This window comes from Oryx dammah, unplaced genomic scaffold (assembly GCF_014754425.2).
Source record: "Oryx dammah isolate SB20612 unplaced genomic scaffold, SCBI_Odam_1.1 HiC_scaffold_29, whole genome shotgun sequence".
NCBI lineage: Eukaryota > Metazoa > Chordata > Mammalia > Artiodactyla > Bovidae > Oryx > Oryx dammah.
In genome coordinates this window covers 89,671,218-89,698,554 of record NW_024070213.1, presented here as the reverse complement: position 1 = coordinate 89,698,554, position 27,337 = coordinate 89,671,218, and the positions used below count along the sequence as shown (strand labels likewise).

Sequence of the window (27,337 nt, the reverse complement as noted above, 5' to 3'; positions counted from 1 at the left end):
TTTAAGACCAAAGAAAATTAATGTCCCCATAATGGCAATTATGGTGGACCTGCGGGAAAAATAGGACAATAATGTTTATGTGTTTATGTGTTTTTAATGTTTATAGGTTTGATGTTATGGCTCTGATTCTGAGGGGAATAGGTGTGTCTGAGATTAGTTCACTGTGAAGGAGGTTACAGGCATGGAGAGTTTCTGCTAACTACCCAAGCTCATAAATGCTTCCAAGTGGCTTTTTTCACTTTTATGGGACCAATCCTCAGATCCTGACACACATAAAAGGGGTGAGAGGGATCCACTAGCCCCAGAGGACTCCCAGCTCCAGCTCTCCCTGCTCTGCAGTCGCCACAGTGCTCTTGCCCAGGACACCATCATGTCTTGCCGCTCCTACAGAGTCAGCTCTGGTCGCTGTGTGGGCAACTTCAGCTCTTGCTCAGCAGTGACCCCTCAGAACCTGAACCGCTTCCGGGCCAGCTCTGTCTCCTGCAGGAGTGGGCCCAGCTTCCGGGGTCTTAGCAGCTTTGGCAGTCGGAGCGTCATCAGCTTTGGATCATGCTCACCCCGGATAGCAGCTGTGTGCCCTCGACCCACCTGCTATGGAGTTGGCTTCGGTGATGGGAGTGGTGCTGCTCTAGGGTTTGGGGCTGGCAGTTGTGTTGGCCTGGGGTTTAGAGCCAGAAGTGGTCTCGGCTATGGCTTCTGCAGCCCTGGCTTTGGCTACCGAGTTGGAGGAATTGGAGGACCAGCAGCCCCATCCATCACAGCAGTGACTGTTAACCAGAGCCTGCTGACCCCGCTCAACCTGGAGATTGACCCCAATGCCCAGAGAGTGAAGAGGGATGAAAAGGAGCAAATCAAGACCCTCAACAACAAATTTGCCTCCTTCATCGACAAGGTACTTGAGACAGCTCAGCCTCTGGGTCTGGGATGATGAGAGCTAAATGCACTGGGGTGTACTCTCCCTAAGGAAGAACTGATCTAGACCCAGGACACAGATCTTGACCCCACAACCTTTGGGATCAACCAAAGGCATGCAGTATGATTTCTGGGTCGCTCTTCTGCAGAGCAAGGATGAGCCTGAGGAAGCACTACATGGAGGGAGACATTGACAGTGATGGTGGAATATCCAGCCACTGACTGGATGCCTAAAGGGATATGAACAACCTAGTCATTTAGAAATATCTTCCAAACAGGTCAGAAACACGAACACCTCCACTAGGTGTTGGCTAGGACAGGTTTAAAAGATTCTGTCCTTTGATATCCTCATGCTCTCTTTGAAGTTTTCATGGTTTCTGAGGATGAGTGGCCACACCTGTTCAGGCTTAAAGAAATGGAGAATGGAGTTGAGTAATTTGTACAAAATTTATACAAAACAAGGAATTCATACCCCTCCCTCCAAGAGGGATATCCAGATTCAGCCAAGTCGCCTAGATTGAGGGAAACAGTAGGGAATGATCACTGGTGGTCACTGATCTTCAGGTTGATGAGAGGAACAAAGAGGTGGAACTGACATCCCCAGAAGCAGGGATTCATGTCTCCATGAAGTGGGGATTCCCTGATTGTGCCTGAGATTGTAAACTCACCTCTGTGAGCTTCATTTCATGTGAAATGAGGGGTTGGAGCAAATGGTCTCTACATTCTCCTCCAGCTCTGTAAGTCTCAATTGATGGAATATCTGGGGTGATGATCATGACCTATGACCTGAGAGTTCCCACCTCCTAAAGCCACATCCCAGCCCAAACGTACTTTACTCTGTTCTTCATTCCCTGCCAGAGATAACTGACATTGGTTTGCAGATGTAGGCCAACTCGGCTCAGGTAGAATTGATTTCTGCATTCCCAGTGAGCTGGCCCTCCCCTCTCTCAGAGTGTTAAAGGGGAAATGGTTGAAGATTTTGGTTTCAAAGCTTCTGTTTGTAGCTCAGCCTGCCTGAGTGTGAGGAGGAGTCCCAGACCTGCTCTGCCAGATTCTTCTGAGTTAGAAGGACTGAAAGTCAAACAAAAAAGGGAACAGTGCTCACCACGAGGTTGTCACCTCTGACCATCTGAGCAACTAGTCCACATACAGGTGATCATATTGAGCACTCAGTTGCCGTGTATTTGCCTCTGTGGATTTAGGTGCGGTTCCTAGAACAGCAGAATAAGCTCCTAGAGACGAAGTGGAACTTCCTCCAAGAGCAGAAATGTGCCAAGAGCAACCTGGAGCCCCTCTTCGAGAACTACATCACCAACCTACGCAGGCAGCTGGATGTAGTGAACAGTGATCGGGCCCGGCTGGAGGCTGAGAGGAACCACATGCAGGACGCCCTTGAGGGTTTCAAGAGGAAGTGAGTGGCATCTGGAGCACATGGATCAAGGATGGGCATAGGACTGGTCCCCAGGGCAGCAGCCAGGCTCAGATGGGAGCCCCTGGAAGGATCAGAGTTGAATGCTGGTTTCAATTCCCAGCCTGGAGACAGGGGCAGGGCAGTGATATGTACGGGAGCGTGAGGCCCCCTGCAGGTCCTGAGGAATAGAGACCTGGGATTGGGCACAGTCTGTCCCTAATCCTGCCTGTGCATGTGGGTGAGTTGACCCCAGAAAAAGGAAACCCCTGGTTCTGTAAACAATGCCCAGGTCCAGCCACAAGCAAGATGCTACTTCCTCTAAGGTCAAGTGCAGTGACCCTAAGGCATTTCCAGCAGAGAACCACAACCAAGGTTCAGATTTTCAAGCCCCGCACCCAATTTGAGAAAGTAAAAGGGATTTGGAGAAACCAAGGGTCTAAAAGGTCTTAAAGATGGGGCAGAGTGGAGAACATGAAGATGGCAAGAGGGAGCCAGGCTCCTGGCTGGGGCAAGAGAGGTCATAAAAGGTGATAGCTGGTGAGCTGGGAGTAATCAGCTCTCAGTTCAGGGGGAGAACGCACCCTCTTCATCTTTATCACTCAGGTATGAAGAGGAAGTGGGTCTTCGGGCCAGTGCTGAGAATGAGTTTGTGGCTCTGAAGAAGGTAAGGAGAACAACAGGCCCAGGCAGACTTCCTCTCCAGACATGCAAATGTTTTCCACATCCCAGGACGCTGCCCAGGCAGCCCTGTGAATACTCACACAGAGTGGACCCCCTAAGGTCACAACTGCTTCCCTTCGAAGTTCTGATTTGGTCTCCAATGACTTAGGGTCTTCATGAAAGGAGAGGTTTGAAGAGATGACATTTTAGGAGTCTTGGATTATCCAGATTCTTCTTGCCTCTAAATGAGCATCGAGAAAGGTCCAGCATCCCTGGGAGTTTTACGTTGTCCAAGGGAGAACAAGAGACATTAAGCTGTATTTCCACCCCATGACTCTCTCACCTGTCCCACTTGGCCTGCCCCTGTGGAGATTGGTCTGATCTTCCCACCCATCTCCAGACCCTGCCAAGGTGGGGAGGCTAAACAGTACACAGAGAATGAGCATTTTATTCTTCTCTCTTTGATGCAGGATGTGGATACAGCGTTCTTAAGCAAGGCTGATCTAGAGGCCAATGTGGATACCCTAACTCAGGAAATCGACTTCCTGAAAACCCTGTACATGGCGGTAAGGGCTCATCCCCTCTGAGCCATCCAAGGAGATCACTGTGTGGCCTGGACTCCCTGGGGGATTCACTGGACTAGTGTATTTGCTAATATTTGGTATCACACATCTTTCTTCCCGTCAAATCTATATTCCCTAAATGCTGATAAATGGACAAGTGGAGAAGGTAAGGGTAGCCTGACTCAGGTCTATGAATCAGCTCCTTGTTGGCCAGTCTACTGATGGCCAGGAAAGTTTTGGGTCTAGGAATGTCACTTCCTATCTTCTGATGAGAAGAGTCTGGAAAACTGACTTGCTGGGAGATGTAACATGTGTTACCTAATTAGTCAAATGAACTAGCTATCTTTTGCTTCATAAGGTCTTTTTGGTCTGGGATAGATCTAATTTCAGAACTGAATGCCTGGCTCTGAGTAGAAAGGCTGAAGGAATCTCCCTTTGAGGCCATCGCCTTGCAGACCAGTTCTCAGCCCTCTCCCATCCCCACTGCCAAGTCTCTTAAGGACTTGGGATACAGGAACTCCTAGATCATCATTCTAAAATGTTGTCAGCTCTCAATGATCCACGACTGGCAGTCACTGTGTGGCTAAACCAAAGAAAAGTTTAAGCTTCATCATGGTTCTTACTCCCCTCCACAAATCCCTAGGCCCCCCACAGTTTTACTAGTCACCTAAACAAGTTAGGGTGTTGAAGGGATGTCTCCTGGTATACAACAAGGGTTTAAAGTCAGGCTGAAGTGGTTTGAGGTCACCTCTTCTTCTTTGCCCTCAGTTTGCATGATCTGCTCTGTTGCTTTGCCCTGAAGAAATAAGCAATGCTCTGTCTCCTGACTCCAAGTCCTGGGGACCCTATGACAAAGCCCCGGCCACTGATGGGACCCATTGATGGGAGTCAGTCCATCTGTCTCACTTATCGTCCAACACAGGAAATCCAGTTACTACAGTCACACATCTCAGAGACATCAGTCATTGTGAAGATGGACAACAGCCGGGACCTGAATGTTGACGGGATCATTGCCGATGTCAAAGCCCAGTATGAAGAAATCGCCAGACGCAGTCGGGCTGATGCAGAGGCCTGGTACCAGACCAAGGTGGGCAGGAGGGTGCTGGGGAAGGGGTGCAGGCAGCCCTGGGATGACAAAGATGACAAAGTGGGTTGTGATCTTGACCCAATCTTCGAATCATCCCTTTCTCCCACCAACCCCTAGTATGAGGAGATGCGAGTGACAGCTGGCCAGCACTGTGACAACCTGCGCAACACTCGGGATGAGATCAATGAGCTGAACCGGCTGATCCAGAGGCTGAAGGCAGAAATCGAGCATGCCAAGGCTCAGGTGGGCAAAGGAAAAAGAATGCCCCATAAGGAAGACAGGCAGAGCCCCAAGCTTAGGGGAGCCCAAGGTGGATGATGTGGGGGAGGCAACTGGGACCCAGAAACAGAGGGATGGGAAGAACTAGTCCAGGAAGACTTCCTGGAGGAGGAAAATGTGGAAGGAAAGGAGAGACTCTCTTAATCTCCGAAAACGGAGAAGGAAAGCTCTTGGGCTCACTAAAAGGGGCAGGCAAGGCAAAAAGAATGGCTTTATTCTCTGGACCCCCTGGGTCTTAAAAGCAACAGAAATCAGTAAGTGCAAAATCAGTGAGGATGAAAATGGAAGAAAAGCAATGTTCCACTCCCTGGCGACATGAAACGACAGGATGACAAGCCCCTCCATGGGCTCCATTCCTGGCTTGGAACCAGGCTGTGTCCCCACAGACAGGGGACAGTGTTTCTAGCCCAACCTGAGGATCCCCTAGTCCCTGCTAGAGCCCATCTGCAAACTTCCCTCCCCACAGCGCTGCAAGCTGGAGGCCGCCGTGGCTGAGGCTGAGCAGCGGGGAGAAGCTGCCCTCAATGATGCCAAATGCAAGCTGGCGGAGCTGGAGGGTGCGCTACAGCAAGCCAAGCAGGATATGGCGCGGCAGCTGAAGGAGTACCAGGAGCTCATGAATGTCAAGCTGGCCCTGGACATCGAGATCGCTACCTACAGGCGCCTGCTGGAAGGCGAGGAAATCCGGTGAGTGCTCTCAGTGCAGCAACTGGAGTGAGGTCAGACTTCTGGCTTCTAGAAAGTCTAAGTGGGGGAAGGAACCAGGAACAATTTTTCCTACAAACCTCGTTGGATTGCCCTTGGCAGGGGTTTAGAAGATGGCTCTAGTTCTTGTGCCTCTAAGTGCAAGCTTGTAGACAGACTGCATCAAATCATAGAGAGTTCTGCTTGATTGGTTAGCTTGTTTTAAAAAAGAAAAAGAAGACATTCTCTCAAATATTTTGCTTCAGTAGTTTTGGAGGGTTTAGGGACATGTAAGTTTTGAAAACTCCCCAGATGCTTATGCAGACATGGGTGAGAACCACTGTCCACACAGCCAAAAAAGCCCTCTCATAGCAGGGAGGTTTTCGGAGAACAACATGGTTGTGAACTGACTTGCTTCTTTCTCTTTTCAGGATCTGTGAAGGTGTTGGACCAGTAGACATAGGTAAGACCCTTCAGTCTCTTCTTCTTCATACATGTCTCTCCTAGGATCCTTCAAATTTCCTTTGAACTCAAGCCCACATTGAGGTCAGGAGCCCATGGCTGGACTGGCCATGACAGCCAGGGGAGCAGGGATCATCTGGCCCTGGGACTGAGAACATCCTTAGCTGACTTAGGTCTTAAGGCATCCCCAGAGCCTGCCTCCCCAGAGCTAAGCAATCAATCACAAAGGTTTGCAGAACCTGCTAGGTGGGAGAGGGCTCAAGTCAGCCTTTTTGCCAACAGTGACCTTGTCCTTCAAGGGCAAAGACCAAGGAAGGAATGGAAAGGCCTGTGCCAGGAAGTTCCCTCCTCTGCTGATGCCAGGGAAAGGGACAAGGCTGAATGCAAGTCCCCTTGCAGCTGCTGCCAAAGCACTGGTTGTGCCCAAAGTACACAGGACCTGTGCTGGACACTGCAGGGGAGGGACACAAAGAAGACAAGACCCAGACCCAGCGCTCCAGATTTATAATAGTCTTGAGATGAGTCCTATCCACTGTCGACCTAATCCTCAAAGCCCCAGGGGGAGAACGGCCTGGGCAACTCCCTTTTACTCAAAAAGAAAAAAATACGCTACTTGCCAGCAGTCACAAAGATAGTCAGGGGCACAGCCGGAATTCAAACCAAGACTTCTGATCCAAGAGTGCAAATATACACAGCTGTATATGCTAAACTGGGTGGGTCACTGATGGCAGGAAGGATTCTGGTGAGAGGAGAAGGCAGAAAGGGGGGCCCTCCACCAATGGGGGTTGAGTTAAGTAAGCTTAATCCGACTAGAGACCTGGGTCATGGAGGTGTGTCCCGTGGAGACTAGAGGGCTAGAGAGCACAGCCATTTAGTGCGTCAGGAGGAACTGAAAACGGGCCCTCTTTAGGGGTGGGCAATGTGAGGATTGCCGAGTGGCAAGATGTAACTGGAAGAAGCCCTGTGGCTTTATTGTGGAGGCTACTGGATAATTCAGCTCACCAGCACCCTCACACAACCCAACCAGACTTTGGCCGTATATAAATAACAGTGGACTTAGCTGTATGCCAACACCTGGGAAACTGGCTGAACTCTTTCATTTTAGTCCAAACGTTCCATTTTAGTCACTTTAGTGACTCCACTAAAGTCAAAGTCCATTTGGACTTTAGTGAAGTCACAACCTTTGAGTCACCCAGGCAAAGGAACGGAAAAGTGGGTATTGACTACGTAGATAGTAGGAACCCCTGGGACCCAGGCCACTTCTGCCTGTCCTCTCCCATCCCGCAAAGGGAGCGTGGAGGGTGAGGCAGCCTCGCTGAGGGTTTCTTCCTCCTGCAGCGGTGAGTAGCTCCCGGGGTGGCCTGGTGTGCGGGCCCGAGTCCCTGTTCAGCAGCTCCAGCCTCTGCCGTGGCGGGGTCACCATCTCCGGAAGCAGCAGCAGCAGCAACATCCGGTCCAGCGGCTTCTGCAGCTCCAGCGTGGGCGGGGCCCGGGTCGTGGGCGGCGGAGACCTGCTGGGCGCCGGCTGCCGAGGGGGCTCGGTGCTGGTGGGCGAAGCCTGCGCTCCCAGCGTCCCCTGCCCGCTGCCCACCGAGGGCGGCTTCAGCAGCTGCAGCGGCGGCCGCAGCAGCCACAGTTCCACCGTCCGCTTCGTGTCCACCACCACCTCCCACCGGACCAAGTGCTGAGAACAAGCGCTGGCCAGCCACCGATCTCAGAAGAACCATCTCCACGCCTGCTTCTGTCCCCAAGGTGCCCTGAGTCAGGCTGGGGGGCGCTGTAGGTACCCCTCCTGCCGGGAAGCCGCGGGCTGCTCTGTCTGGTCTCTGTCCTTTGGGGGGACTTTTTTTACATCTCTTAGTCGCTCCATCCACAGGCCCCAAAGGACTGGCTTTCTCCCTGACTCCCAGTTTCCTAACTTTGGGTCACTCCTCACCACCCAGCCCAACAGCCTAAAGAAGGTTGGGGGAGAAATGGACCAGTTCAATGCCAGAAAGGATGTGCCTGGGCACCATCACCATCCTAACTTTGAATTAACTTCAAGAATGGAGAGCTGGCTGTCCACAGAGCAGGGGTCCTCAGCCCACCCCAGCCTCTGCTTCCCTCTCCTAACTTTTCCTGGCAGAAGCTTCTTTCCTCCTCTTTCTGACCCAGAAGGAGCCACGATCTTCAGTGGCCCAAGGGATCCCTGAGTCCCCAGAGATGGTTCTTCTCCAAGTGGCATCGGTCCTGGCTGCTTCTCTTCCTGGGGTGTTGGTTTAACCCTGGCATGCGAGTCCACGAGGTGGATGGGTGCTGGTGGAGAGGTGGGCCCTGCAACACTTCATGCCCCTGCTGGTGGTGTGAGGGAAGTCCAGCCTTCCACTGCAAGAGGGTTTATGTCTGAAAGCTCCAAGGAGGCCTGGGCTGGGGTGGGTGCCTGTTTGTACTGCTCTTTGTGTTGCTGGAATTTCAATAAACTTGCAAGCTAACATGTCTAGGACTCTGGCCTCTCTTTACCAGTCATGCTGGGGGGGCGGGGATCTTGCCTCCTAGATTCCACAAGCTCACTCCCCTGGGGACTTGCTAAGAGGCTGTGTCCTGGGACAGAGGACGTACTAAGAAAAGAGCCCTCAGGCCCCTCCCTAGAGGGGCACATAGTTCAGCAAGGGAGATGAGACATACCGCAAAAGCTCTGAAAAAGAATGCCAAGCAGCCCACTTCTCTCCATGTGTTGCCCTCCACCCTCCTCCCACCAAGGCAAACCCTTCCATTTGTTCCCTAGGTCCCACCCCACCCCCAGTTCCTCTGGGATCATTGTAGGGGCCAAGAGACCCAGCCATGTTGTTAGAGGGTTGAAACTTTCAATCCACCCTCCCTGACCTCCAGGAAAGGGAGCGGGGTTGGAGGTTGAATCAATCAATCATGATTTATGTAATGAAGCCTCCATAAAAACTCCAAAAGGACTGGGCGTTCCAAGAGTTTCCAGGTTGGTGAACATGTGGAGATATGGGGGGGTGGGTTGTGCCTGGTGAGAACATGGAAGCCCCCAGGCCCATTCCCCACACCTTGCCCTATACATCTCTCCCATCTGACTGTTCTTGAGTTTTATCCTTCCATAATAAACTGGCAATCTATTAAGTAAAATGTTTCTCTGAGCTCTGTGAGCCACTCTAGCAAAGTAATCAAACCCAAGGAGAGGTTTTGAAACTTTCAATCTATAACCAGTTGGTCAAAAGTCTGGGCGATAACCTGGGTTTGCAACTAGCATCTAAAGCGGAGTTGGGGTGGGCAGTCTTGTAGGACTGAACCCTTGACCTGTGGAATCTGATGCTGTCTCCAGGTAGACGTATCAGAATTGAGTTGAACTGTGGGACACCCAGCTGCTTATTGGTACAAGAAACCCCATGTGCATGTGTGTGTGTGTACACACTGGAACTGTGACTAGAACTCTTACTGTGTGTCTTGTGCAACAGCAGAGGATCCCACACCGTAGTAAGTCCCCACACTTGGCTTAATGACTATTCTCATCATCATTAAATACTTAATAGTTTTAACAAGGGGTTCTCCATTTTTATTTTACATTAAGCCCCATAAACTGTATAGCCAGTCCTACCTGAATAGCTATATTTATACTAAAGGAATTGAAGGTGCAGTTTAAAATCTTCCTACAAAGAAAACTTCAGGCCCAAATACCTTCACTGGTGCATTTTACCAAACATTTAAGGAAAAATTCAGAGTCTTCCAGAAAACATAAGAGGAAGGAAATTTTCCCAATTCCTTTCATGAGACCAACATTACCCTAATACCAAAATCAGCCAAAGACGTAATAAGAATAAAAAAAAACTACAAATCAATACATGTTATGAAGCTTCATGTAAAAAATAAAATATTAGTAAATTGAATACAGCAACAAAGAAAAGGATAACACATCATGACAATTAGAGTTTATCCTAAGAACGTAAGGCTGGTTCAACTTTCAAAAGCCTAATGTAATTAATGTAATTTATGATATCAACAGACTGAAAAGTGGGACTTCCCTGGTGCTCTACTGATTAGGGATCCATCTGCCAGTGCAGGGGACATGGCTTCAATCCTTGGCCCAGGAGCCAGGACCCCACATGCCACAGGGCAACCAAGCCCATGAGCTGCAACTACTGAAGCCTGCACACGAGAGACCATGCTCTGCAACAAGAGAAACCCCGGAAACGAGAAGCCCGCACGCTGCTGCTAGACAGTAGCCCACGCCTGCCTCAGCTAGAGAAAGCCTGCACAGCAGCAAAGACCCCGTGCAGCAAAAAGAAAACAGACTGAAAAGGAAGAAACACAGCAGCAAAGACCCCGTGCAGCCAAGAAAAAAACCGACTGAAAAGAAGAATCATGATTACCCTAATAGACCCACAAAAGGATTTGACAAAATTCAACATCTAGTTGCAATTAAAAAAAAAACAAAACCTCACAGTAAACTAGGAATAGATGAGAACTTCAGTAATCTAAATAGCATCTACTAAATTAATTCATCAACAAAGTAACATCCCATAGCTAACAATCTACTTAATGGTGAAAGTCTGAATGATGTCCTCCCTAAGACTGGGAAAAGATAAGGGTATCTGCTCACATCATACTTAGTCAGTATGACACAAGCTGGCCTAGCCAATGAACTAAGGCAAGAAGAAATAAAAGTCATATAAAAAAGGGGGGGGGAGTCAAATGGGTTGGGTAGGAAGAAATAAAACTCTTTCTATTTTTGGAAGACATTATTTTCTGCATAGAGAATTCCAAGGAATTTCTCTTTTTTAAAAACCTGCTAGAACTAATAAGTGAGTTTAGTAAGATTAAGGGATGTGAGGTCAATATACAAAAACTAATTGCATTTCTATAGTCTGGCAAAAACAGAAACATTTTAAGTATCACTTATAATAGCTCCCAAACAGAGAAATACCTAAGCATAAAGCTTTAAAAAGGATCAATATGCTAAAAACTACAAAACAATAATGAAAGAAATCAGAGAAGACAAGTAAATGGATCTATATCCTATGTTCCTGAATCATAAGACTCAATATTGTTAAGACATTGATTCTCCCACAAAGATGACACAAGGTTCAATCAAACTTGTGAACTCTGGTTTGTGCAAACCCCAGTTCAGGTCCCAGGTTCTCTACTTAACAGCTGTGTGGCCAAAAGTAATAACAGGCAAGAATGATACTTAATATAGATTGAATTGAGCAGGGTTTCTAGTGTGTTTTGTGTTTTAACTTACTTGATTCTTTCAACAATCTTATCCAGTAGGCACCTTAATAACTGTACTTTAGACAGATGACAAAATCAAGGCCCAGTGGTCAAAGCAAAGGCATTCTGAGTGCAGAACCACACTCATCACCACCATGCTGTTCAATCTGTCATTTATTCTGTCTCTTGCCTCATCTATAAAATAGGAAAATAGCTTCTATATCAAAAAGTTATTGTGGAGATTACACACAATGGCATAACTACAGTGCTTAGCACACAGCCTGGTACACAGTGGTACACAATAAATGGTTGCTATTGTTTTGATGGTGATGGTGGTGGTAGGTCTAGTTCTACTGCTAATGGAGAAGAGCTGTGTTCAGCAGCTCAGTCACCCCATTACCAAACACGGGTGGATGCCCAAGGGTCAGCAGACTGTTGCCAGTGTTTGCACGCAAAGCCCTCAGCCCTGAGCTGCAGGCAGGCAGGCAGCTCCCCAGCCTTTCCTGCTCTTGCAACCTGAACTGGGCTTCTGCCTGGCTACCTGTGGGGTGTTGCTGCCCTCTGCTGGCCACCAACTTCCCTGGCGGCACCGCACGGGGCCTTTTCAAAGCATTCCCAGGGCAGGGTATTGTGGAGAGAGAGAAGAAAGTCTTTTTTCTTCTCCTTTTTGTTATTAATTTCTTCACACTTATTTTTTAAATTAAAGTATAGTTGGTTTACAATATCGTCTTGGTTTCAAGTATGCTGCTGCTGCTAAGTCGCTTCAGTTGTGTCCGACTCTGTGCGACCGCATAGACAGCATCCCATCAGGCTCCTCTGTCCCTGGGATTCTCCAGGCAAGAACACTGGAGTGGGTTGCCATTTCCTTCTCCAATGGTTTCAGGTATATGGCACAGCAACTTGTGTGTGTGTGTGTATGTATACATATATATGGCTTCCCCGGCAGCTCAGTTGGTAAAGAATCTGCCTGCAATACAGGAGACCCGGATTCAATTCCTGCGTCAGGAAAATCCTCTGGAGAAGGGAATGGAAACTCACTCCAGTATTCCTGCCTACAGAATTCTATGGACAGAAGAGCCTGGTAGGCCACAAGTCTATGGGGTTGCAGAGTCAGACACAACTAAGCGTTCACACACACACCACATAATATAGATAGACAGATAGATAGATTCTTTTTCAGTCTTTTCCCTTATCAATTCAGTTCAGTTCAGTCGGTCAGTCATGTCTAACTCTTTGCAACCCCATGGACTGCAGCACATCAGGCTTCCCTGTCCATCACCAACTCCCAGAGCTTGCTCAAACTCATGCTCATCAAGTCAGTGATGCCATCTATCTCATCCTCTGTCATCCTCTTCTCCTCTTGCTTTCAATCCTTCCCAGCATCAGGGTCTTTTCCAGTGAGTCAGCTCTTCACATCAGGTAGACAGAGTATTGGAGCTTCAGCTTCAGCATCAGTCCTTCCACTGGATATTCAGTATTGATTTCCTTTAGGATTGATTGGTTTGATTTCCTTGAAGTTCGGGGACCCTCAAGAGCCTGTCTTCTCCAACACCAAAGTTCAAAAGCATCAATTCTTCAGTGCTCAGCTTTCTTTATGGTCCAGCTCTCACATCCATACACGATTACTGGGAAAACCATAGCATTGACTATACTGACCTTCATCGGCAAAGTAATGTCTCTGCTTTTTAATATGCTGTCTAGGTTGGTCATAGCTTTTCTTCCAAGGAGCAAGCGTCTTTTAACTTCATGCCTGCAGTCACCATCTGCAGTGATTTTGGAGCCCAAGATAATAAAGTCTCTCACTGTTTCCATTGTTTCCCCATCTAAAAGTTGAGTGTAGTTCCCTGTGTTATGAGAGGGAAGTCTTTTAAAAACAAATTTTTTCCTCCAAAATTGTATTCAGGACACAAGCACTGCAACACTGAATAACAACTTTAAGGAAAGGAATCCAGCCCTCATTCACCAGCCCACCACAGCGCTCTTTTCACCTTTCTGTGTCTCTGTCGGTCTTGGTTCTCACAGATGCTCAGAAAACCACAGCCCTGAAGCAGAAAAGAGCCACGGAACGGTCTCAGTTCCATGGTTTTCATACCAAGTATGTTCCTTGGGGCTCAAGGGCCAGACCTTCACATCTGTGGCATTTTCTGCCAAGTACAAAATATTTAAAGTATCCAAAACATCTATTCATTTGCACATTCACTCAGTCCACAAATATTTATTGGGCACTTACTATATTCCCAACACTGTTCTAAGTGCTTGGGAACCCTCAATGAACAAAAAGAGTGAAAATTCCTGCTTCCATAGAGTTTACTTTGGAGTGAGAGGAAACTGACAATAATCAAGAAATAGAATAAACAAGTCAATTACAGTATGTTACAAGGAGATCCAACCATTTCATTCTGAAGGAGATCAGCCCTGGGATTTCTTTGGAAGGAATGATGCTAAAGCTGAAACTCCAGTACTTTGGCCACCTCAGGCGAAGAGTTGACTCATTGGAAAAGACTCTGATGCTGGGAGGGATTAGGGGCAGGAGGAGAAGGGGATGACAGAGGATGAGATGGCTGGATGGCATCACGGACTCGATGGACGTGAGTCTGAATGAACTCCGGGAGTTGGTGATGGACAGGCGTGGTGTGGGAGGCCTGGCGTGCTGCAATTCATGGGGTCGCAAAGAGTCAGACACAACTGAGCGACTGAACTGAACTGAACTGACAAGGTGTTAAGTGCTACAGAAAAAAGAAATTAGAGCCGGATAAGCTGGGTGGAGAATGCTCTAGAGGGAAAGGCAGACTGCCATTTTAAAAAGAAATGTCAGAGAAACCTCTTTGAGAGGCTGTATCTGAGCAAAGACCCACAATGCAGGGGGCAACAGGGCAAGGCATGTGGCAGTGGGAAGAGCGTTCAGGGAAGAAGGGCCAGTCAGTGCAAAGGCTCTGGGTCAGGCAGAGTGTGTGAGGAGCAGAGGGAGGCCAGAGTGGGTGCCCAGAACAAGGGGATGAGTTGAGAACTGTAATAACAAGGACAAGCAGTGCAGCATTAGATTTTTCTTTTTCTTTTTACTTTGAGTGAAATGGAGAATTATCTGGGCATTTGAGCAGAGGAGTGATACAGCTCAATGTCTTAAGGGGATCATTGAAGTAGAGGGGGCCAAAGCAAGCAAAGAGACCAGCATGTCCATCTTACCTGTTTTTATAACCAAATAGCTAAATAGAGAGATTGATATAGCTGCTTTCCTCCTAAGATTTAGAGAAATGATTCTACTGCTGAAGAAGGAGAGGAGAAGGAGGACAAGGAAGAGAAGAAGAGGGGAAAGGGATGGGGGGAGGTAGAAGAGGACAAGGAGGAAGAGAAGAAGAAAACTTCAAAACCATTAATATGGTCCAGTTTTGAAATTCGAGGCTCTGTGTTTACTGAACATCTGCTCTGACCCAAAGTAGCCATCAGGAAACAGTAAAGCCACCAGAGAAAGCTGCCTGTAGGAAGGCATGTGGACAGGGTTTGGGAGAAAAGTCTAGAGTTCCTAGCAGGGAAGCCCATCAGAGGAAAGATGGGGAGGTGCAAGGAGTAGCTTTGCCAGCTGGATGAAGGGCCCAGCCCCGGATGCACTGGGGAGGGTCCGGCATTCATCCCTGTTGCTCTGGCCTCACTCCTCTCACAGAGGGTGTCTGAGTGACACCCAGAACTTGCAAAAGCCAGAGAAACTGTCCTAGGGCTAAAAGACCCTCCCAGAACTGTGTCCCACCACCAGGAGGTGGTGTAGATCTGAACACTTAAAAAAAGTGTGGAGAAGACCAGCAGAGATGATGGTCAATGCCTAAGGTGGATTATCTGACTAGGAAACTACAAAGGCCTTGCTCATCACAGCCATCAGGATCAACCCCAGAGAATCCCACCATCCAAGAACAGTGAGATGGTCTCCGAGAACCCCGGCAGATACATATATGAAACTATAAGGGTCAACACGCAGCTCTAGGACAAACAGGGTAAGATGAGAAGGTATCAGCACTCCTCTATCTTTGGATAAGTCAGGAAGCCCTCCTAGCAGCAAGGGAACTGTAAGCACAGGAAAGAGAGCAGAAGGGAAGGGAGATCATGACTCCTGGTATGGAGAACAGCACATGTGTCCCCCAGCAAGCATCCAAGCTTAGATAATATGTGGGAGGAAGATGGAGCATCTGTGGTGGGTGTGAGTTTGAGCAGTGACGCCTCTGCAGAAAGCCCAGGAGACAGACTTCAAGAGTCGAGGAAGCTGCCAGGGACTCTAGGGTGGAGTAGAAAACCTCTCACCCAATTAGCCCTTGAAGACTTCCTGGAAGAAGTGGCCTCTCAGGAGCATTTTAAATTATGGGAGGGCCATGGGTTCTCAAATGGACATTCCTGATATTGGGTGTGAGTGCAGGAGGGGACAGAACTGAAGGGCTGACGAAAGCCAGCACCCAGGACAAAAGAGTATGAAAGAGAGTAACTGCAGTTACCTGGGGAGCCCCAGGAAGGGTATTGGTGCACTGCTGTTGAGACAGAGGAGAAGAAATCACAGCCTCCCTCTGACTAGTCCCCAAAGGCTTCCTGGAAGAAGTGGCCAGCTGTTCTGGGACATTTCAGGCAAAAGTGTGACGGGGAGAAGGCGAGATAGGGAAAGGGGTGTGGGAAAACTAAAGGGCACATGTGGGCAGTAAGGCAGGAGGCCAGTCAAAGGAGGTCTGGCTCCCACCCCAGCGCCCAGACAAGGATCTGGTCTCGCTAAACCAACTGCTTGGGGAGATGAGTAGAGATGGATGTGGTTCTATGGATTCTCTGCCCTCCCTGGGACAGAACCGATGGCAAAGGCCCAGGTCCAATCAGTTCAGTTCAGTCGCTCAGTTGTGTCTGACTCTTTGCGATCCCATGAACCGCAGCACACCAGGCCTCCCTGTCCATCACCAACTCCCAGAGTCGACCCAAACTCATGTCCATAGAGTTGGTGATGCCATCCAACCATCTCATCCTCTGTCCTCCCCTTCTCCTCCCACCTTCAATCTTTCCCAGCATCAGGGTCTTTTCCAGTGAATCAGCTCTTCACATTAGGTGGCCAAAGCACTGGAGCTTCAGCTTCAACATCAGTCCTTCCAATGAACACCCAGGACTGATCTCCTTTAGGATGGATTTGTTGGATTTCCTTGCAGTCCAAGGGACTCTCAAGAGTCTTCTCCAACACCACAGTTCAAAAGCATCAGTTCTTCAGCGCTCAGCTTTCTTTATAGTCCAACTCTCACATCCATACGTGACCACTGGAAAAACCATAGCCTTGACTAGGTGGACCTTTGTTGGCAAAGTAATGTCTCTGCTTTATATGCTGTCTAGGTTGGTCATAGCTTTTCTTCCAAGGAGGAAGCATCTTTTAATTTCATGACTGCAGTCACCATCTGCAGTGATTTTGGAGTCCCCCAAAATAAAGTCAGCCACTGTTTCCATTGTTTCCCCATGGGTCCACAAACTCCCCAAGGTGTTGTGCCAGACTGACCCGATCTGTGAGTTTCTCACTTGCCTGGGATGACCCTGAAACAGTCCCATAAGGACTCAGCCTCCCCCTCCAGCCCAGTCCCTTCAATCTAAAGCACTATATGGATGGACTTCCTCAGCAGACCCCACCAGCCCTGGGCTCTGCTGCCACCTGCAGTAATGCAAACTTCACCCAGCACCCACAGGCACATCCCTGTACCTGGCAGGGCCTGCCCTCACTCCCAGCACACCCGCCCAGGGATTCTCACCCTTGTTCCGAGTTGTCCTGCTGGTCCTGAATGGGTCTCTTATCTCTGAAAGCAGTGTGGCCTTCCCAGGTCTCCTGAGTCCCTGGTTCCCCTTTCCCATCCTCAGTGCCCAGGCCCAATTTGAGGGGGAGGCGTGTGTGTGTGTGTGTGTGTGTGTGTGTGTGTGTGTGTGTGTGTGCTGGGGGTATGGGGTACCGCTGACACAGACATCTCCCTCTGGACCAAAGCTTCCACTCCCTCCTGCTGCCAAGAGGCAGAAATAGGTCTTCCATCCTCTTCAATAAGCTGAAGGAGAGCTGAGCTTACAGGAGGTGAGAAGCAGGTGAGGTTTAATGGGCTTTCCAGGCTGACAGAGCAGAAGACTCATCCATCCTCCATCTCCCATGCTCGGCTCTGACCCTCCTCCCCTTCAAAGGGCCCAAAACCCTCTTGGCCCCACCACACCACTCCAGGTCTACACCACCATCTGGCCAAGGCACAAGAATACATCCCTGGATCCAGGCCAGCAGGACCCCCACTTAAGGGGTGGCGGCTGGGAAACCATCCCCTCCTTGAGCCCCAGTATAGCCTCCTCTATCCACCCCAGACTCCACCTCAAATTTTTACACTAGTGAAATCAGGTTAAAGAAAGCATTAAAAGCAGACTTGAAAGGATTATGAAATCATAAACGTGCAGAGGAAGTGAAGCCGGTGGGTGGGGCAAGGAGCAGGCCCACTCTCTGCTGAGTGAGAGGGTGCGGGGGCGGGCCAGCAGGGGCATTTCTGGTAGGAAACAAGAGTCCCTTTCCCTTACACAGACCCTTTTGGTCCCCAAAGTACATTCTTGTGTATTATCCATTTAATCCCCCCAACAACCCTGGAAGATAAGAATGAATCCCACATTACAGCCAAGGAAACAGAAGCTCAGAGAAGTTAAGAACGTCCCCAGAGCCACACAGCTAGAAAGTGTCTAAGTTGGCACTTAAACCAGGTCTTCCGATTTGGACTCCCTTGCCCAGGTTGCTAAATACCTGTTGCTTCACCATGGGTGACTATGATCTGAAGATTATTTGGTGCCAGCTGAGGCCACCTGCTCCTCGCTTTCCCAAGGCCTCTGCCCTACTCGGAAGGACAGGTGTGGGATGTGGAGATAGAAACCAGCTAGCCTGGTGCTGGGCAAAGACCTGCAGTGGGTCAGTGAAGACAAGGGCAAACCCCGGATGGAAAGTGGGGTGTCTAGGGAGGATTCAGGAACAGCAGCACAGGGACAGCATTCGGTTCTGGCAGGCTCCCTGCAGGAGTTGTCACCCTCAGAGGAAGTTCCTCTGCCCTTCTTCCTGAAGTTCCTAACCCTTCAGGGGCCTGGCAAGCCTCCCTGGGGGTACAGATGACATCCCCAGGTCTGTACTCAATGAACATTAAAGAATAACCATCATTATGTTAATAAGTGGCCCCAGGACACATAGGGAAGTGGGGACTTTGGAAAGAACCAAGATTCCAGAGCCCATGGGAGCCAGAAATCACAGTGTCCTCAAATAAGAAAAGCCACCTTCCTCCCCTGTCTCTGTGCAGAGCAGTCTCTGAATGTTCTTCCAGGAGTGACAATTCCAGGACTGGCAAACAGGGTGAACCCCTCCCCTGGCTGGTGGTCTTGGAAGGAACTGGGACTCACAGGACCTGTTTCTTCTTAAAGAGCCAAGAGATAGTGTCCAGAGCAAGTTTGAAGCATCAGGGCTCTCCCGGAACTGGGTTTTCCCATCCTTTCAGTCAAGTGGGAGAAAGTGCCTAAAGGGAGGCTTCCCATTATCCACAAGAGGCCATTATTGTGGCCACTGAGAGTTAAGTGGTTTGTAGTTTTGTGGGTGAGAAATGAAGGCCCTGGAACAGAACCTTTCAGGCTGGAATCCAGAAGGTTCTAGAAGACCATGGGCTCAACCCTCTGCCCTGCAGGGAGCATGATCAAAATGGCCTCTCTGGACCTGAACCACCTCCAAACCATGCTGCCTGAGTGGGTGAGGGCTCTCTTGATCTATCTGCCCCTGAAACACAATGATATGCCCCAGAACGTATCCTGTATGGAGCCCTAGGACAGAGATGATGACCTCTGGTGGTCTCCCCCAACCTGGGGCACTAGAACTTCTTCCTGGAGATGGTGGCTCCAGTCCCTACCCCACACTCAGCCACTCCAGACTGTTGTGTTCAAACCCGTCTCCAGGTGTGGGTTGAGGCCACCTCACAAGGAGACTGCGGGAAAATTAATTACCCTAATGTATGTAAACGAGCTTTGAAGATGAAAAGTGCAAACGCACAGTGTCCGTAATAACATCTTCAATACTTTTACGGAGGCCGGGAGTCACTGCTGAGCTCACCTTTAAGACGAGTCCTTGGAGAGTTGTTGGCAAACTCCCCAAGCCAATAAACAACATAAAATGACTTTTCACTTCTTTCATGTAGCCAACCCCAGCTCTCTCCACCTTTAAAAGGACCAAGGAGGATCAGTGGGTCCAGAAGCATCCTACATAGCGCACCCGCCACCCTCAACACTCCCTTGCTCAAACCTCCATCCACTCAGACCCACACCATGTCGTGCCGTTCCTACAGGATCAGTCCAGGATACTCCGTCACCAGGACCTTCAGCTCCTGCTCGGCTGTGGCCCCCAAAACAGGCAGCCGCTGCTGCATCTCCGCCGCCCCTTACCGAGGGGTGTCCTGCTACCGGGGACTGACGGGCTTCGGCAGCCGCAGCGTCTCGGCCCTGGGCTCCTGCGGGCCCCGCATAGCGGTGGGCGGCTTCCGCGCTGGCTCCTGCGGCCGCAGCTTCGGGTACCGCTGCGGCGGCGGCGTGGGCGGCCTTAGCCCTCCCTGCATCACCACCGTGTCAGTCAATGAGAGCCTCCTCACGCCCCTCAACTTGGAGATCGACCCCAATGCGCAGTGCGTGAAGCACGAGGAGAAGGAGCAGATCAAGAACCTCAACAGCAGGTTCGCTGCCTTCATCGACAAGGTCAGTGAGGCCTGGGATGGTCCAGAGGTGGCCCCGGCCCCGCCCTCCCCTCTGGAAGGCCCCAGTCTTTTGGAGAGCCAGCATATGGCTGCCAGCCACCGGAGAGAAACGCGGGCCGATCTTCGCAGAAGGATTTATTTTTCTCGTGTAATTCCAGCAAAGTGTATCTATATCCGCAGCCCAGCATGGTCTAGAAATTGAGTCTGTGCTGTAAAGGGTTTGCGCTGCCAGAGATAAGACAACATGGGAATATCCGAGCTGCCGTGAAACACTGGGCACTGGGTGCTGGAAGAGCAGAGGGGCAGTGGGGAGAAAAGAAGGCCTGTGGTGGGGCAGCTTGGGAAGCAGTCGGAGCTCTGCTCAGAGTCCTGCCACCTCCCCGCCTCCCCGCCTCTGCTCGCGGTGCGAATCCTCAGGCCTGTTGCTTGTCCCCTTAATAGAACCAGCTTCGTATGTTTGCTTTGAAGATTAACTGGGCTCCTGTGCAATCAGTGCTGGCACATAGAAAGTAGCTGATAAATGTTAGCTGTTAGCATTCTTCCAAGGACAGTAGTGGATGAGATGTGATAGGCAACCAACCAGGCTTGCCAGGCTGCTTCATGGGTGCAGAGCTGGGAATGGAGGAGGGGAGGCCACTAGACTGGCAAGAAGAGACTCACCAGTGCAGAGGGTGGGAAATCCCCAGCTGCCCTCTGGCTGCCTCCCAGAAAGGTCACCGCTGCATCTCCCTTTGTGTGGGCTCCTCCTCTGTCCACGGGGCCTTACTCCAGCAGACGAGATAGGACCAGACTCAGGTCTGGGACCCGGGGTGACGGGACAGTAAGGGGGACCTTCTTACTATCACTTTCTTTAGTGATCTCAGTTAATCCTTGAAATGACTCACTGGAGTAGATATTATCTCTATTTTTTAAATAACAAATTGAAGCTGAGAGCTTAGGGAGCTGCTTAGACAGACTATTCATAGTGTTCTCATGACTGAGCAACTGAACTGAACTAGATAGATTGTGGTGACAGGCAGGTGAAGGAGACTCAAGGAACGTAGGCTCCTGACTCCTGACTAATTATGAGATGGTAAGTTAGTCATTTCATATCTTGGGGTCTCCTTTTCCCCTCCTGTACTATAGGGGAAATAAGATCTCCCCCCGAATTGAATAAAATTGATTGGTAGGTACAGTCATAGATTAAGACATGTGTGTGTGTGTGTGTGTGTGTGTATCTTAGCACAAGCCCTGGGACCACACAGTAAATATTCAATAAATGTTTGTTGCATACATGAATAAATGAATAACTTGTAATTAAAGTCATAGTTAAATTGGTTGAGCACTACCTGTGTGTCAGAAACTCTTCTAAGCACTTTACATGTAGCAACTTGTTCAATCTTTACAACTTTAATGAAGGTACTATTATTATCATCTCTGTTTTAGAATGAAAAAACCAAGCACCCAGAGGTGAGAAAGCTGCCATTACAGTGGCAGACCTGGGATGTGAATCTGACCTTTGGCTTCCAGCCCGGGGCACTCCCACCCACAGTGCCTCCCTGGGGGCTGGGAGCAAGGCCCCCTGAGTCGCAGGGATTCCACGGCTCAACCCCGACCTGGCCCCAGCTGTTCAGCAGGCACCAGAGCAGGGGAAGAGAGAGCTCTGGGGAACCAGACACCTCCCGGGGCTCCTCCTGAGTCTCTTTCTCCCACTCTGGATGGCAGGTGCGCTTCCTGGAGCAGCAGAACAAGCTGCTGGAGACCAAGTGGCAATTCTACCAGAACCAGCGCTGCTGCGAGAGCAACCTGGAGCCCCTGTTCAATGGCTACATCGAGACGCTGAGGCGGGAGGCTGAGCATGTGGAGGCTGACAGCGGGAGGCTGGCCTCAGAGCTCAACCACGTGCAGGAGGTGCTGGAGGGCTACAAGAAGAAGTGAGTGTGGCACCAGCTGGGATAACAGGGTTAAGGGGGAAGGCTCTGCCCACAACCCTCTTGAAGCGGTTTCATTAAGATTCCTGCCTGTCTGCCAAGAGGGGCTGCCCACTACCCAAGAGGATGGGCAGTAGGAGCCTAGGTTTCTTCAGATTCTTTGGCTCCAGCTCAACTCCTTGGAGGCCCATGGGTCTTAGAGATGGTTTCAGAGGAGTAAGGAAGCCCAGTGGGGTTCCACGGCTTTCTTGCTCCTCCTGCTCCCCTTCCTGACCTGGGCTCCATATCCTCTCTGCCCGTGGCACAGCTCTCTTTGGATCTAGGGTGGAAAGATGATTGTAAACTTGGGCATGGAGTGTGCATTCTCTGATCTCATCCCAGAGGCAGCAGGACTCAGGTGGAATAAGCCAGGCTGGGGCAGGGCTAGCCCACAAACAACGCACAAACAGAGTGGGGAGAGAATGGGATGACGTTTGCAGAGTTCACCCCAATTGACCCCAAGAAGAGCTTGCCCAGGATGGCTGCCAAACCCTGACTCCTCAGCTCCAGCCTCTGTCTCTCTCACACCCAGGTATGAAGAGGAGGTGGCTTTGAGGGCCACAGCGGAGAATGAGTTCGTGGTTCTAAAGAAGGTAAAGGGGCTGGGCTCCAGGAGGGAGGGAGTGACACCTCTGTGCGCACAACCTCCAGTGGGATGGGTCGCCACACCCACCCAGAGCACCTTCCCAGGGCCTCCTCCCACACACTCGCCCCCTCCTCTCCACCCCACCACCAGGATGTGGACTGTGCCTACTTGCGAAAGTCAGACCTGGAGGCCAACGTGGAGGCGCTGGTGGAGGAGTCTAATTTCCTGAAGCGCCTCTATGATGAGGTGAGGGGCCCCTGCCAACCAGCCTGAAAGTGAGGAGGGAAGGTGTGGGGACCCAGAGCAGAGGCTGTGTGCACATTCACCCCCTGAGGGGTGAGAGCATGTAAGGAACACGCACACACAGGCAAATGGGCATATTGTGAGGCTGTCACAGACACGGGCACATGACCACCGAGGCCTGTGGAGCACGTGTGTGCTTAGGCTTTCTGTGCTTGTGGTCTCTGTGTGTTGCACTGTGTGTGCCTGTGGCTGGTCTGCGTGCATGTAGGTCTCTACATGGATATGAAAGTGTATACGTGGGGAGGAGAGTGCAGGGGGTGGGTAGGGTGGGTTTCCAGTGAGAGAGGGGTCTTAATTCCTGGACAGATCACTAGTCCTGGCATTCATACCCCAGCTTCCCTGCTTAATGACTTTGAGTCAGGCCTTTTTCACACACTGGGATTCAGTTTCCCCATTTGTTAAGTCACAGGCTGTCCCCAGCTGACCTCTAGAGCCCCTTCCAGCTTCACTGATGATGTACCTGTGTGTGAATGAAGGCGAGTGGGAGTCACTCTCCTCCAAGGAGTGGACATCCCCCAGGGGTAGAGCATGTGACCCAGACCAGACACCAGAACAAAATGCATCGGCTTTTGGCCCCCCCCCCCCGCCAGGAGATCCAGATCCTCAATGCCCACATCTCAGACACCTCGGTCATCGTGAAGATGGACAACAGCCGGGACCTGAACATGGACTGTGTCGTCGCTGAGATCAAGGCTCAGTACGACGACATTGCCAGTCGCAGCCGGGCTGAGGCTGAGTCCTGGTACCGCAGCAAGGTGAGTGGTCCAGAACACCTGCCTCCTAGACATGGCACTGGAAAGGATATGAAGTGTGTATTAGAAAAGGCTTCTTCTGTCTGGGGATGTTGATCCTTAGGGATGGCGAGAAAGAGACAGATCTCAATTTGGGTGTCAGGGCTAAGTGGCCATGTATAGCTGCACAGGCTGAACACTGTGCAACCTGCACAATTATCCAAGCTGTCCTGAATGGATGAGATGTCCCATCCTGAGCCTCAGGAGCCTCTCTGCTTCCTCCCAGTGTGAGGAGATGAAGGCCACAGTGATCCGGCATGGGGAGACCCTACGCCGCACCAAGGAGGAGATCAACGAGCTGAACCGCCTGATCCAGAGGCTGACGGCTGAGATTGAAAATGCCAAGTGCCAGGTATGGGTTCTGGGAGGGCTTGAATACCCAGCACAGGAAAACTGTAGCACCAGGCCCTTTGCCTGTGGAAGAGCAAAGGTCTAGCCCTAATCAGGCCTCAGACTGTGCCCATGAGGAAGCAGGGGCCCAGAGAGGGGGCTGGGGCCCTGGCACTTCACACAGCACAGGAGCTGAGATGAACCAGATCACTGATGTCCCCCTTCTGGCCACCCTGCAGCACCATCAAGAAGAAATGAAGAAAAGTGTCCATCACCTCCCTTGTGTTCACAGTCCCATTAACTATCTGCTCATAGGAAGTTAACCTAACTTTTCTCTGGGATCCTTGCCCCAGCTCCCTTGGCTCAGATGAGCCTAGCTGCACCTTCCCATCCTCACATCTCCTTCCCCACAGCGGACCAAGCTGGAGGCCGCAGTGGCTGAGGCTGAGCAGCAGGGCGAGGCAGCCCTTAACGATGCCCGCTGCAAGCTGGCTGGGTTGGAGGAGGCCCTGCAGAAGGCCAAGCAGGACATGGCCTGCCTGCTCAAGGAGTACCAGGAGGTGATGAACTCCAAGTTGGGCCTGGACATCGAGATCGCCACCTACAGGCGCCTGCTGGAGGGCGAGGAGCAGAGGTGAGGCTGAGGAAAACCTTGGGAGTCTAGAAGGAGGCGGCCCTGGTCCTCTGCGGGTGAACTTCCCTGAACCCAAGTGGGAACTGCATCTTTGCCCACTGCTAGCACAGCTCAGGCTTCAGTAGTAATAATAATTTCTGAATGCTTTATTAGGCCTGTACCCCATGCTCATTTTAATCCTCCCAATCCAGGTATAATTTTTCCCATCCAAAGATAAGGAAATAAGGCCCAGCGCTCAGTGACCTTCTTGGGGCCACACAGTTAATAAGCAGAAGAGGCAGGACCCTCATTCAAGACCTGTGGCTCTGAAATCCACTCTCTTCCAGTAGCTTCCTACAGGAGGCTGCCGCTTGGCCTGCCCTGGAACAAGACATTATAAGGTTGATGCAGTCTATGCTGTAGCTCTTCACTGGTGCCAGGCCCTTTCACATGCTTTCTGTGAGCCTGATTGGCACTATCCAGGATGGGCCAAGTCATTCCTATTGGAAGCAGCACGTGGATTTCATAGCTTCACTCACCTCTGCTGAAAAGTAGAAGGCCTTGTCTCTGTGGTCAGTGAATAGTCAAAGGAGCGTGAGCATTTAAGGCAAACTCAAGGGAGCACTTCCTGCCTCTGGGGAATTGGATCTGTACACAGCAGGGCCCTCTCTGTGCCTAAGCTTCAAGGAAGCTGCCTCAAGGAATTCAGCTCTGTGCTTGGAATTAAACAGACTTTTCTTTCCCGTAGGCTGTGCGAAGGAGTGGGCTCTGTGAATGTCTGTAAGTACCTGCTTGAAATCCGCGCCCCCCCCCCACGGGCACCACCCCCCACTTCTCCCTGGAGGCACTAAGCAAAGGCATCTTTGGGGGCCCTCCACTGGTGGATGTGTGAACTGCATGCCCGGGAAATAAGGGTGCAGCAGCTTTGCCACTGGGCTGCCCTGGTGGCTCAGATGGCAAAGCGTCTGCCTCCAATGCGGGAGACCCCGGTTCGATCCCTGGGTTGGGACGATTCCCCTGGAGAAGGAAATGACAACCCACTCCAGTACCCTTGCCTGGAAAATCCCATGGACAGAGGAGCCTGGCAGGCTAGAGCCCTGGGGTCGCAAAGAGTCGGACACGACTGAGCGACTTCACTTCACTTCAGCTTTGCCACTGAGTCTGGGGGTCCTCGCTTCCTTCTCACCTGGGGCCCGAGAAGGCTGAGGTGCTGAGCACAGGGTCTGAGTCATGAGCCACTAAACTCATCGAGGAGGAGGAAGCTCATGCGTGCAGAGGCCTTTCGGGCCTGTCCTGCGGTTGGTGACATCACTGCGGTCCGTTCAGCGCCCCCTGTGCCCTCTCTTACCACAGGTGTCAGCAGCTCCCGCGGTGGGGTCACCTGTGGGGGCCTCACATATAGCAGCACCGCAGGCCGCCAGATCGCCTCGGGCCCTGTGGCCACCGGGGGCAGCATCACAGTGCTCGCGCCCGACTCCTGCGTCCCCTGTCAGCCCCGCGCCTCCAGCTTCAGCTGCGGGAGCAGCCGGTCTGTCCGTTTTGCGTAAAGTCAGAGGCCCCGCCTGCATCCCCCCAGCATGGAAGGGTGTGTGAATGGAAAAAAAAAAAATGTGTGCTTGCTTCCAGAATCTTCCATGTGTTCCTACAAGGGAAGGACCCTCTGCCGCTCTCCACGCCACCTTCTCCTTTTAGGGAGTTGTTTTCCTGGTTCTCCAACAGGCTTCAGTTAGAAAGAGTCATTCCCAGCCCTTTCACTCAACTCCGATTTGACTGCTAAATTCCCGCGGCCAATTTGTGTTATTCACCAAGCTCTCTGGGACCCTACCAATCACCCAGGGCAGCTGGGCATCATGAAAACTCAGCCTTCCTCTGGCACAAGGAATAAGCCTAACCATCCAGTCAGGTCTCCCTCAACTTTAGAATCAGAAAGGAAGCCGCCCCCACTCCAGCAGATCGCTTGTTCTGGCTGGGAAGTTCTCTGCAGGAATTGCCCCTTGGTCAATTGAGTTTGTGTTTTGCTTGTCTCTCTAACTGATTGCCTTCTTCTGGGTTCACCTATTCCAGCCAAACTCCTCCTGTGACCTCCCAGCTGAGAGGCCGATTGTGGGGGGAATTCTTTTGACTTTGGACAGGTCTTGCTATTCAATACACCGTAACAGATTTCAAAGAAAACGCCATGGTTGCTCCAGATCGCCCCCTGCCGGCGCAGGGGGACTCTGTCCAATCCAGAGCAGGTGGGCTGGAGAAGGGGAGGCCACTTTCTGGGTCTCCCTCTTATTATGACTGTCTGTGGGTGCCGTGCCTTCTAGGTTGTCTCAATCTGTTTCAATAAATGCTGCTGCGATGCAAAGACATGTGATCTTGTGAATGGCAATGTCTCCGACTGTTGCCCTAATGGCCCGGGAGTGAGCAACGAGAATGAAGACAGAACACAAAATCTGGTGCAGTGGGTCAGGGGACCTGCACCCTCTGTCAGACTGAGGTGCAGAGTCCACTCTGAGTCCAGCTTTTATTTCTAGTGGCAGATTACAAAACTTTCTTTGATCTTTCTTCCCCAAGACATTACCCTGACATAGTCCAGATCTCCTTGTTCTTACCCCAGGCCATTCCCTTCTAGGAAAGTCTCAGGAACAGTCAGCAAGTGCATAGGCAGTGTTCATACCTGACGCTGACCTGGTGTTCCAAAGTCCATGCTTTCACGATCCCAGTCATACTCCCTTCTGGGTCTGGCTTTGGGGTTTGTAACAAGGCTATTATTCTAAGAAAAGTG

At 50.8% G+C, this 27,337-nt stretch overlaps 2 protein-coding genes across 2 annotated transcripts; both read left to right on the top strand.

Annotated features, from left to right (window-relative positions):
* The first annotated feature begins 310 nt into the window (after window positions 1-310).
* On the top strand, window positions 311-8,533 carry KRT84 (keratin 84). Its single transcript, XM_040234198.1, has 9 exons — window positions 311-892; window positions 2,115-2,323; window positions 2,927-2,987; window positions 3,454-3,549; window positions 4,469-4,633; window positions 4,751-4,876; window positions 5,379-5,599; window positions 6,028-6,059; window positions 7,397-8,533. The coding sequence occupies exons 1-9, from the start codon at window positions 371-373 to the stop codon at window positions 7,744-7,746; spliced, it is 1,782 nt and encodes a 593-aa protein (XP_040090132.1). The 5' UTR covers window positions 311-370; the 3' UTR covers window positions 7,747-8,533.
* Window positions 8,534-19,486: 10,953 nt separating this feature from the next.
* Window positions 19,487-26,921, top strand: LOC120858268 (keratin, type II microfibrillar, component 5). Its single transcript, XM_040234209.1, has 9 exons — window positions 19,487-19,996; window positions 21,700-21,908; window positions 22,477-22,537; window positions 22,681-22,776; window positions 23,424-23,588; window positions 23,851-23,976; window positions 24,368-24,588; window positions 25,316-25,347; window positions 25,921-26,921. The coding sequence occupies exons 1-9, from the start codon at window positions 19,574-19,576 to the stop codon at window positions 26,112-26,114; spliced, it is 1,527 nt and encodes a 508-aa protein (XP_040090143.1). The 5' UTR covers window positions 19,487-19,573; the 3' UTR covers window positions 26,115-26,921.
* The last annotated feature ends 416 nt before the right edge of the window (window positions 26,922-27,337 follow it).

What these genes read in the sequence shown, in the direction of transcription:
- KRT84 (XM_040234198.1), top strand. Translation starts at nt 371, where the DNA reads ATGTCTTGCCGCTCCTACAGAGTCAGCTCTGGTCGCTGTGTGGGCAAC. An exon ending in CTGGAAGGCGAGGAAATCCG is followed by an intron (nt 5,600 to 6,027) that starts GTGAGTGCTCTC and finishes TTCTCTTTTCAG; the next exon opens with GATCTGTGAAGGTGTTGGAC. An exon ending in TGTTGGACCAGTAGACATAG is followed by an intron (nt 6,060 to 7,396) that starts GTAAGACCCTTC and finishes TTCCTCCTGCAG; the next exon opens with CGGTGAGTAGCTCCCGGGGT.
- LOC120858268 (XM_040234209.1), top strand. Translation starts at nt 19,574, where the DNA reads ATGTCGTGCCGTTCCTACAGGATCAGTCCAGGATACTCCGTCACCAGG. An exon ending in CTGGAGGGCTACAAGAAGAA is followed by an intron (nt 21,909 to 22,476) that starts GTGAGTGTGGCA and finishes TCTCACACCCAG; the next exon opens with GTATGAAGAGGAGGTGGCTT. An exon ending in TTGAAAATGCCAAGTGCCAG is followed by an intron (nt 23,977 to 24,367) that starts GTATGGGTTCTG and finishes CCTTCCCCACAG; the next exon opens with CGGACCAAGCTGGAGGCCGC.